The sequence below is a fragment of the Arachis stenosperma genome, chromosome 5, assembly GCF_014773155.1.
Source record: "Arachis stenosperma cultivar V10309 chromosome 5, arast.V10309.gnm1.PFL2, whole genome shotgun sequence".
NCBI lineage: Eukaryota > Viridiplantae > Streptophyta > Magnoliopsida > Fabales > Fabaceae > Arachis > Arachis stenosperma.
The window spans coordinates 95,580,173-95,591,843 of NC_080381.1; the positions used below are offsets into that span (position 1 = coordinate 95,580,173).

General features: G+C 36.7%; 1 protein-coding gene and 1 non-coding gene across 2 annotated transcripts; both read right to left on the reverse strand.

Moving 5' to 3' along the window:
* Window positions 1–1,422: 1,422 nt before the first annotated feature.
* Window positions 1,423–4,926, reverse strand: LOC130980982 (uncharacterized). The gene is made up of 6 exons (XM_057904625.1): window positions 4,750–4,926; window positions 3,848–4,280; window positions 3,116–3,357; window positions 2,807–3,019; window positions 2,449–2,541; window positions 1,423–1,593 (listed from the first exon to the last, which is right to left on the reverse strand). Exons 1-6 carry the CDS (start codon window positions 4,924–4,926, stop codon window positions 1,423–1,425), a joined length of 1,329 nt encoding a protein of 442 aa, XP_057760608.1.
* Window positions 4,927–9,996: 5,070 nt separating this feature from the next.
* On the reverse strand, window positions 9,997–10,103 carry LOC130983601 (small nucleolar RNA R71). The gene has a single exon (XR_009087584.1). It is a non-coding gene; the product is annotated as a small nucleolar RNA R71 (small nucleolar RNA).
* Window positions 10,104–11,671: the final 1,568 nt, after the last annotated feature.

Here is an 11,671-nt window from a genome sequence, read left to right on the forward strand (position 1 = left end):
TTGTGGTTTGTCCCACTTGCTCCGGGTCAGAGACTGTGATACCTGGGTAGTAGCAAGGGTTGTGGTTCGTCCCACTTGCTCCAGGTTAGAGACTGTGACGCCTGGGTAGTAGCGGTAGTAGTGGTGATTCCACTCGCTCCAGGTTGAGCTGTTAAACACCCGCCTGGGTAGTAGCCGCAGTAGTGGTTATTCCACTGGCTCTGGGTTGAGCGGGTAGTAGCAAGGGGTTGTAGCTCAAACTTACTTGCTCCGCGATGGGTGTTTCTGTCCATGGTTAGCTACCAGGACATGTCGGGTTGGCTATATAACCGACAGATGATATCATCAGCCACTAGGAACAGGCATGCATCATATACATCTATGTGACATTGTTTGGGTATGCATATTGTACTTGGTTTGCCTATGTGATTAACTGCTAATTGTTCTACTTGCAATAACTGTTTGTTTGTGTTTGCATCTTCCTACTTGTGTTTGCTTCTGGAACTATGTTGGATTGTGGTGGATTGGTTGTGGTTGGATTGTTTGGGCCTAGGGCCGTGGTTGAATGAGATGGACCGATGGTTGATTTCGGTTTTGTGGTTCTGGTTTGGAACAAGATATGAAAGGTTATTTTGGTTCAGTATAGATAAACCTTTTTGAAATGCTTTGATGTTTTGAGAATTGAACGGTTCCTTTTTTCAGAAAAGATTTCTGACTTTACTTTTGTTATAAACCGTTGTTTTTGAAAAGAGGCATAAGACGGTTATGAATCACTGGTGCGGTTATCTTCATGTATCCTATTACAGTAATTCCTAAAAACCCTCTACTGAGAACCCTTTCGAGGATGATGTTCTCACCCCTTACAATTTTCCCCTTTCAGGATATGGGCGCAGAAGTTACGAAGAATTTATTTAGTTATTGTTGTGATGTTCTGTATTGCTTTAGATTATTAATTATTGTACCCTCGCCTTTATCTTGATATATTCTGTAAGAGGGATAGGAATTGTATTAGTTAATGTCTGTAATATTATTTGTATATGTATGTATATATATGGATGTACTCTTTATGAGTTTTTGTAAGTTGTATGGTTTTTTTGGATGTACGTTATCGAACGAAAGTATTTTTGGGAACGGTATTTGCGGTTTAAAGTTTCAAACAGGCTCATATTTTAATAATAAATAGTATAAGAGTCGTCGTAATGTCCAAGCTATCAGAGTCGCGCAGCCGGAAGCGTGAGCTTTGGTAGTTAGGGTGTTACAGTAGTTGTAAAATTTGTTGAGTAGGGAACATCCAGCCAATTTCACTGGAATTTTACCTCCTTCCTTAGAAGCAATATAGGAGACTAGCACTTGTAATTGTGTTTTAACGGTATCCAACTCTTCTTGCACATTTGGACCACAAGTAGATGATGTGCCATCATCATTTGAAGATCCTAAATTCATCTAATTAATCTTTGTAGTGTTGTTCTTGAAAGCAACTGTTGGAACAGCTCCCATGCCTAAACCACGAACACCACCGGGGTGCTCTCTCCTAAGAACTACTCCAAGAGCATCAAGAGGGGAATTAACGGTTGATTCCACCGCTTGTTGACTACTATATGCTTCAATCTTCTCCTACACATATAAAAAGAAAGAGAAATAGTCAAACATAGTATTATCTTATAAAAAAAGAAAGAAAAAGAAATACAAACAAGTTATTTATTGCACTTTAGTTTTACTGCTATTTCTTTAGTCTTTTCATTAACATAACTTCCATCTATTTTTTTGTGAGTGATGTCCTACATTTGAACTCTACTAACTTCTTTTTCCGTCTCTTCCGTCTAAAATTCAAGAAAAGTAGAAAGACTCAATCAAGAAATATATGCATAAAATTAAGTAACTAACAGCAACAATATAATAACTGAGATGCATTAGGTGCTAACATAAATGACTATGCTATATAAAATATAATAGTAGCAGCAAACTAAACATAAGCTGAGAAATTGACATTTTACAGATATTTACAGGTTTACAAGGAGCTAAATGGGAAAGTTAGAGATGCAATTATTTCTCTTGTAGGTTTTCTTCCTTGTTATGCTAGATTTTCAGTGCTTACAAATTTAGCTAACTAACCCTTATCTGTTTAAAGATTGATAAAAAATGTGAAAAAGAGCAAATTGATCGGGCTTTATTAAAGAATGTATTAGATATATTTGTTGAAAGTGGGATGGGGCAAATGGATCACTATGAGAATGATTTTGAAATTGCAATGCTTAAAGACACTTCTGCTTATTACTCTTGAAAGGCTTCTAATTGGAGAAGTGGACCATATTTATCCTTTTCTTAAAATATTATTAGTTATGCTGACAAAAGGATCTTGTCAAACATCTGAATTAGTTTAATAATAAAATAATATACAAGACATCAATAATCATGCATTGGAGAATAGCAGTTCTCAGCCAATTCAAACAAAACCATAGAAATGATTACCAATTCAACCCTTCTTCTTGCAATTGATTTAACACCTGAAGTATGAGGAATTATTTGTTTTTGCCAAATTTCTTCATTTCTCTTACAAAGATTCTGCAAGATAAATTTGGACACAATTAAATAGAGTCAAACATGCGTTCAACATATAACATGCATTCAACATATCACTGGTTCATTACCAACTCTATATAAAATAAAAGACGAGCAGGCAGCAAACAATGAATAAAGGCTTTTTATTACCAACTCTATATAAAGGCTTTTCACAACATTCCATATGAATTCAATATCCTATTTACAACAGCAAACTATATAAGGCTTTTTAGTGGGACAACATTTAACTAGGAGAGTAAGTACTTACCTGAGTTTCAGGCTTCAAACGATATTTTACGAATAAAGCCCATTGATCAGGAGCAATATCTTCTAGTGTATTATTTATGATCTCAGTTTTACTCAACCTCGGATCATAAAACTCATTCCAAAGCTTTATCCTATGTTCCCTCCATTTTTCGCCAAGCGATTGGAGCAGAAATTGTTTGGCCAAGTTATCACTCAGTTTGAAGCAAAATCGAGCCTTTAATATAGAACAAAGAATATATATATATTAACCAGCAAATATAACTAAATAATGACAAAGAAATAAGCTTTAGAGTTTAAGTAATCTTCTTACTAGGGAAAAAATTTTCCATTGATTTTCAAAAAAGCTCTTTGGAATGTCTGACCACTTATCAAAACTGATTAGAAATGCTACACAATCAGTGGCCAATTGTCCACAAACTCCTGCAAGGAGTCCGGCTGCTTCTCCTATTGCTGCATGCTGTTTATCAAAATTGACAACTATGCGCAAACCTTTTGACAAATTATGCACATTCTTCACTAATAAATGAAGGCATGTACGATCTTCATATTCTTCTAAAATAGATAAATAAGTATAAATAAATAAGTAAAAATAAATAAGTATAATGTCAAATAAATCATACCTTTTTCTTTTGTTGTTTCTAATCAAATACTAACTTTTTTTCATTTGGTTTCCTATACATTTGAACTTAGCTTCAACATAATTGTAATTATTATTGGAGCTTATTAAAATTAAGGATAATAATATAATATCATCAATGTTGACAATCTCTTCATTCAACTACTGACTTTTCTAACTTCAAGTGCTTCAATTAATCCGTGGCTTTGTTGAAATGAGTTACATGTATATAGTTTATACTTATATTATTATAATAAGATCACTGGTTCCCCGAAAATTAAACGCAGGCAACGTAGTAGTACATTGCAATACGGAGTCAGTAGTCAAATGGTTTGAAATGGCTTATACTATATTATTTTATTTTAGTAAAATAATATACTTTCCATATGTTAACTAAAATAATTATGTTCGAAGAATATTACATACCTATGGCATCAACAGTCCAATAATGATTTGATTCACGTCCACGTTTACGTTTAGGTTCGGATGGATGATTAGAAATAGTTGAAGCAACTGATGATGGCTCAGAAGAATTTGAAGTTGCTGACTTGTCTCGGGAGGAACTTGCAACTGCTGCCAACTTGTCTCGGGAGGAATTTGAAGCTGTCGACTTGTCTCGAGAGGAATTTGCAGCTGCTGTCAACTTATCTCGGGAGAAATTTGCACCTGTTGTCAACTTGTGTCGGCAGAAATTTGCAGCTGCTGCCAATGTGACTCGGGAGGAATTTGCAGTTGCTATGGACTTGACTTGTGATGCATTTGAAGCTGCCGACTTGTCTCGGGATGAATTTGTAGCTGCTATTAACTTGTCTTGTGAAGAATTTGCAGCTGCTGCTACGTTAAGTAGATTTTTGTACCTCTTTTACTTTGGTATATCTGCATAATAGATCAAATCAATAATTAATAAATATAGAATTAATGACAATTTGAAGACCTGTTTATAGTGACAATTATAAATGCCACTTGCATTAATACATAAACTGATATAATGACCTGGTTATAAAGAAACTGAATTATAAATGCCACTTGCATTAATACATAAATTGATATAATGACAATTTTATTAATGACAATTTTAGTTATAATGACAATTTAATTAATGCCACTTGCATTAATACATAAACTGATATAATTAACTAGGCAATTAACTAGTATATATCAGCAGGCGCAACTATGAGTTATAACTAAATGTGAATTATATAAAATGTGAATTATAACTAAATGACAACTTAAATATAAATTTCATACCATAAATTAATTTAACTTACTAACTATTCTGATATGTGTTCGTCTTCTCCAATGTCATCATCTAGTAGTTCATCATCTACCTCATCTGATAGATTATCACCATTTTCAAATAAAGAATTCAAGTTTTGCTCTAACCATGGCTCATTCTTGCATGCTTCATCATCTTCATTTCCCCCCATATCATATGAGTCTCTTGGCTTCAAATGCACGACAACACTCCAATCTTTATTCACTTCATCATTGACAAAATACACCATTCAAGCATGTGAGGCTTCAATATATGGATCATCCTCCTCTCGGTCACTACTGTGTATTACTCGTAAAAAATTAACAGAAGTAAAACTCCAACTATCCTTTCTACAGCCCCGTTCTCTAGTGGTGTCAGCCCATTTACACTTGAATAAAGTAACCCAAAATCGGCCGTTGTAGTTTAGTTCTATAATATCTTCTAATTTGACATAATATGACAAATAAGCATTTCTAACATTAGCATCACTAGTGCTAGCAACACAAGGAGTTGAAGACATTAAGAAAACTCCACTATTTTGGGTCTTTAACCCATTGTCTCGATTGGTAGTTCGAAAGGAGAACCCATTAATACTAAATGTAGAAAACCTCTTGGCATATCGTGATGGACCCCTTGCTAAGTATCTCAAATCTTCATGCACAGTATTCATAATGTCTGGGTTCATAAGCTATTATGATAGAACAATATATTAGTTATGATATCCACAAATACTAGCTCAATATTAGCAAAAAATTATCACTTTTCTATTTACCTGTGCAGGAAACCAAGTAACAAAATCTTTATTGACTCTTTTTTCTATCTCTACATTTGAAGGCTTTCTACCCTTAGATCGTCTTCGTACAAAATCTTTGAAGTCACTGTCAGATATGGAAGTTTAACTCTAACTAAACAACTATTTTCAAGTAAATAAAAAATATGTACGAAAATTCTTAAGCACTTTCTCAATGAACGGTTTGACATATGGACAATTTAGAACCATATAATGATGTGCTTATTTTTTTTCCATAGGTGACAACTCAAATACTGTGAAAGCTCCCTTAGAGTAACCCATTTGTGGAAAAAGAGAATCCACATGTGTACTGTAATTATCATCCGGAGGATAATCAGCACGTGGTGGCCTATTAATTCTTGTCTCAATCCCTTCTAAGTATCGAGAGCAAAATGTAAGAGCTTCTTCAGCCACGTATCTCTCAGCTATAGAACCTTCTGATTTAGCTTTGTTTCGTACATAGGACTTCAAATGTCCTAAATACCTAGTTTGTATAATTGGCTTTAGTAAGCTAGATATAACCAAGTGACAGGTTAAATGAACAATGACTGAAAAGAGATATTTACCTCTCAATAGGATACATCCATCTATAGTGTACTGGTCCTCCAAGTTTTGCTTCATCAACTAGATGAAAGGTTAAATGAACCATGATTGTAAAGTGATGAGCGGATAATTTGTACACTTTTTGGTATTGTTTTTAGTATGTTTTTGGTAGTTTTAGTTGAGTTTTTAGTATAGTTTTATTAGTTTTTATTTAAAATTCACTTTTCTGGACTTTACTATGAGTTTGTGTGTTTTTCTGTGATTTCAGGTATTTTCTGGCTGAAATTGAGGGATCTGAGCAAAAATCTGATCCAGAGACTCAAAAGGACTGCAGATGCTGTTGGATTCTGACCTCCCTGCACTCGAAGTAGATTTTCTGGAGCTACAGAAGCCCAATTGGCGCGCTCTCAACGGCGTTGGAAAGTAGACATCCTGGGCTTTCCAGCAATATATAATAGTTCATACTTTGCCCAAGATTTGATGGCCCAAACCGGCGTTGAAAGTCACCTCAAGAAATTCCAGCGTTAAACGCCGGAACTGGCACCTAATTGGGAGTTAAACGCCCAAACTGGCACTAAAGCTGGCGTTTAACTCCAAGAAGAGTCTCTACACGAAAATGCTTCATTGCTCAGCCCAAGCACACATCAAGTGGGCCCGGAAGTGGATTTTTATGTCATTTACTCATCTATGTACTAGTTTTCTATAAGTAGGACCTTTTACTATTGTATTAGAAAAAGAGAGACTTTGGTAGCTATCTTCGTTTTATGCTATCTTAGACCATTGGGAGGCTGGCCATTCGGCCATGCCTAGACCTTGTTCTTATGTATTTTCAACGGTGGAGTTTCTACACACCATAGATTAAGGTGTGGAGCTCTGCTGTACCTCGAGTATTAATGCAATTACTATTGTTCTTCTATTCAATTCCACTTATTCTTTGTCCAAGATATCACTTGTTCTTCAACTTGATGAAGGTGATGATTGACGCCCATCACCATTCTCACCCATGAACAAAGTGACTGACAACCACTCTTGTTCTACAAGCATCTGAGGCTTAGTGAATATCTCTTGGATTCTTTAAAAGGAATCTTCGTGGTATAGGCAGGACCTGATGGCGGCATTCAAGAGAATCCGGAAGGTCTAACCTTGTCTGTGGTATTCTGAGTAGGATTCAATGATTGAATGACTGTGACATGCTTCAAACTCCTAGCAGGCTAGGGCGTTAGTGACAGACGCAAAAGTATCAATGGATATTATTCCGGCCTGAACGAGAACCGACAGCTGAATTCCGCTATGCCGTGACAGGACATATGCAATCGCTTTCACTGAGAGGATGGGAGGTAGCTGCTGACAACAGTGAAACCCTACACGAGCTTGCCATGGAAAGGAGTAAGAAGGATTGGATGAAGGCAGTAGGAAAGCAGAGAGACGGAAGGGAAGGCATCTTCATACGCTTGTCTGAAGCTCTTACACCAATGATATACATAAGTATCACTATCCTTATCTTTTATATTATTTTCGTTCATCATCATATCCAATTGAGTTTGCCTGACTAAGATTTACAAGATGACCATAGCTTGCTTCAATGCTAACAATCTCCGTGGGATCGACCCTTACTCACGTAAGGTATTACTTGGACGACCCAGTGCACTTGCTGGTTAGTTGTGCGAAGTTGTGTAATGCCATGGAATTGAACCACCAAGTTTTTGGAGTTCATGACCGGGGATTATGAGAGTTGTGAAAAGTATTGTTCACAATTTCGCGCACCAAGTTTTTGGCGCCGTTGCCGGGGATTGTTCAAGTTTTGAGCAAGCTTTTGGTAACAATGCCTGGGATTGTTCTAGTTTGGACAACTGACGGTTCATCTTGTTGCTTAGATTAGGTATTTATTTTTTTCGAAATTCTTGAAGATGAATTCTAGAGTTTCATGATGATTTGTTGAAATCTGGCTGGCTGAGAAGCCATGTCTAATCTGATTGGACCGAGGTTTCAACTTATCACCACAAGAGCTTGTTGATTTTCATCAATTTTGCTTTTGGAGCAGTGATCTGCTAAGGCTTGGCTGACCTTTGGTCATGTCTAGTGTTTTGGACCGAAGCTTTCTTTGAAAGCTTGGCTGGCTGTGAAGCCATGTCTAATTCCTGGACCGGAGTCTTAGACTAGCATTGCACTGATTCCTGGAATTCTCATTAAGAATTTTGATATCTTTTCCCACTTAATTTTCGAAAAACACAAAAAAATTATAAAATTATAAAATCCAAAAATATTTCTTGTTTGAATCTAGAGTCTCATCTTAAGTCTGGTGTCAAATGCATGTTTTTGTTATATTTTTCGAATCCATGCATATATTTCTTTGTTTTGATCTTTGAATTCTTTTGGCTTGAGTGTTTATGTGTCTCATGTAGTGTCAGTAGTATACAAACTGCTAAGTTTGGTGTCTTGCATGCATTGTTATTTCATTCTTGTTGCATTTTGATTATTAAAAATCCAAAAAATATTTTTTAATTTGTGTCTTTTCAAGTCAATGATACAAAGAATTGAAGATTCAGAACATACTGCAGAGGAATTATACAGAAAAAGCTGAGCATTCAAAAATGCCCAGTGAAGAAGGCAGACTGGCGTTTAAACGCCAGCCAGGGTACCTGGTTGGGCGTTTAACGCCCAAAGAGGTAGCATTTTGGGCGTTAAACGCCAGAATGTATACCATTCTGGGCGTTTAACGCCAGGATGGTGCTAGGGGGAAGATTTTGTTTTCAAAATCAATTTTTTTTTTAAGTTTTCAAAGTTTTTCAAAATCAAATCTTTTTCAAATCAAATCTTTTCAATCAAATGTTTTCAAAATTAATGTCTTTCCTTTTTCAAAGATACTTCCTAACAATTAATGATTTGATTGAACATCTCAAATTTGTTACCTTTTCTGCTGAGAAAGGTTTAATGTTTGAATCATATCTTTTCTTGTTAGGCAAGTCACTAATCTTCAAAATCAAATCTTTTAAAATAATTTTCAAAACATATCTTTTAAAATTGTTTTCAAATCATATTTTATCAATCACATCTTTTTAAGACCATAACTTTTCAATCATATTTTTTTTATCACATCTTTTTCAAAATAGTTTTCAATCAAATCTTTTTAAAACTTCTAATTTCAAAAATCTTTTTCAAAAATCACTTGATTTCTTTTGCACTTTGAATTTTCGAAAATTATCAATCAAATTTTCAAAATGTTTTCAAAATCTTTTAATTGAATTTTCGAAAATTCTCTTCCCTCCTTCCCACATCCTTCTATTTATGGAGTACCACTCCTTCTTAATGCACAATTCGAACCTTATCTAATTAAAGTTCGAATTCTTCTTCTCCTTCTTCTTTCTATTTCTCTGTTCCTCTGACATCTCAAGGAATCTCTATACTGTGACATAGAGGATTCCACAGTTTCTTTTTCTCTTCTCTTTCTTATGAGCAGGAGCAGAGACAAAGGCATTCTTGTTGAAGCTGACCCTGAACCTGAGAGGACCTTGAAGAGAAAGCTAAGAGAAGCTAAAGCACAACTCTCTTTAGAGGACCTGACCGAATTCTTCAAGGAAGAAAAACTCATGGCAGCCGAAAATAACAACAATGCCAACAATGCAAGGAAGGTGCTGGGTGACTTCACTGCACCTACTCCTGATTTCTATGGGAGAAGCATCTCTATCCCTGCCATTGAAGCAAACAACTTTGAGCTTAAGCCTCAATTAGTTTCTCTAATGCAACAGAATTGCAAGTTCCATGGACTTCCAATGGAAGATCCTCATCAGTTCTTAGCTGAATTCTTGCAATCTGTGACACAATCAAGACTAATGGGGTTGACCCTGAGGTCTATAGACTGAGCTATTCCCTTTGCTGTAAGAGACAGAGCTAGAATATGGTGGATTCTCAACCTAAAGAAAGCCTGGACTCTTGGGAAAAGCTAGTCAATGCCTTCTTGGCAAAGTTCTTTCACCTCAAAGATGGAGTAAGCTTAGAGTGGAAGTCCAAACCTTTAGACAGAAGGATGGAGAATCCCTCTATGAAGCTTGGGAAAGATACAAACATTAATCAGAAGATGTCCCTCAGACATGCTTTCTGAATGGAGCATCATAGGTATTTTCTATGATGGTCTCTCTGAACTATCCAAGATGTCCTTGGATAGCTCTGCTGAGGATCTTCATTTGAAGAAGATGCCTACAGAGGCTCAAGAGCTAATTGAAATGGTTGCAAATAAACCAATTCATGTATACTTCTGAAAGAAATCCTGTGAACAATGGGACTAGTCAGAAGAAAGGAGTTCTTGAGATTGACACTCTGAATGCCATATGGCTCAGAACAGATATTGACTCAACAAGTCAATTTGATTTCTCAAAGTCTGTCTGGAATGCAAAATGCACCTTGCAGTACTAAGGAAGCTTCATCTGAGGAAGAAGCTTATGATCCTGAGAACCCTTCAATGGAAGAGGTGAATTACCTAGGAGAACCCTATGGAAACACCTATAATTCTTCATGGAGAAATCACCCAAATTTCTCATGGAAGAATCAAGAGAGACCTCAACAAGGTTTCAATAACAATAATGGTGGAAGAGAAACAGGTTAGCAATGGCAAGCCTTTTCCATCATCTTCTCAGCAACAGACAGAGAGTTCTAAGCAGAGTACTTCTGACTTAGCAACAATGGTCTCTGATCTAATAAAGACCACTCAAAGTTTCATGACTGAAACAAGGTCCTCCATTAGGAATTTGGAAGGACAAGTGGGTCAGCTGAGTAAGAAAGTTACTGAACTTCCTCCTAGTACTCTCCCAAGTAATACAGAAGAAAATCCAAAAGGAGAGTGCAAAGCCATAGACATGGCCGAATATGGAGAGGAAGAGAGGAGGAGGACGCCACTGAGGAAGACCTCAGTGGGCGTGTACCAATCTCCTCTGGTTCCTCAATGAGGAACAATGGGAATCTGAGGCTCAAATGAGACCATAGAGATTCCATTGGACTACTTCTGCCATTCATGAGCTCTGATGAGTATTCTTCCTCTGAAGAGGATGAGTATGTCACTGAAGAGCAAGTTGCCAAATACCTTGGAGCAATCATGAAGCTAAATGACAAGTTATTTGGAAATGAGACTTGGGAGGATGAACCACCTTTGCTCACCAAAGAACTGGATGACTTGTCTAGGCAGAAACTGCCTCAAAAGGCAGGATCCTGGGAAGTTTTCTATACCTTGTACCATAGGCACCATGACCTTCAAGAAGGCTTGTGTGACTTAGGGTCAAGTGTAAACCTCATGCCCCTCTCTGTAATGGAGAAATTAGGGATCTTTGAGGTGCAAGCTGCAAGAATCTCATTAGAGATGGCAGACAATTCAAGAAAACAAGCTCATGGACTTGTAGAGAATGTTTTGGTGAAGATTGAAGACCATTACATCCCTACTGATTTCATAGTCCTAGAGACTGGGAAGTGCATGGATGAATCTATCATCCTTGGCAGACCCTTCCTAGCCACAGCAAAGGCTATGATTGATGTTGATAGAGGAGAGTTAATCATTCAAGTGAATGAAGAATCCATGGTGTTTGAGGCCCAAGGACATCCCTCTGTCATCATGGAGAAGAAGCATGAAGAGCTTCTCTCAAAACAGAGCCAAGCAGAGCCCCCACAGTCAAACTCT

Excerpts from the sequence above, each read along its gene's own strand:
- LOC130980982 (XM_057904625.1), bottom strand. The coding sequence starts at position 4,926 with ATGGTGTATTTTGTCAATGATGAAGTGAATAAAGATTGGAGTGTTGTC. Across the intron at positions 3,358-3,847 it reads TTGGACTGTTGATGCCATAG|AAGAATATGAAGATCGTACA; the intron begins GTATGTAATATT and ends TATCTATTTTAG. Across the intron at positions 1,594-2,448 it reads CAAGAAGAAGGGTTGAATTG|GAGAAGATTGAAGCATATAG; the intron begins GTAATCATTTCT and ends TTATATGTGTAG.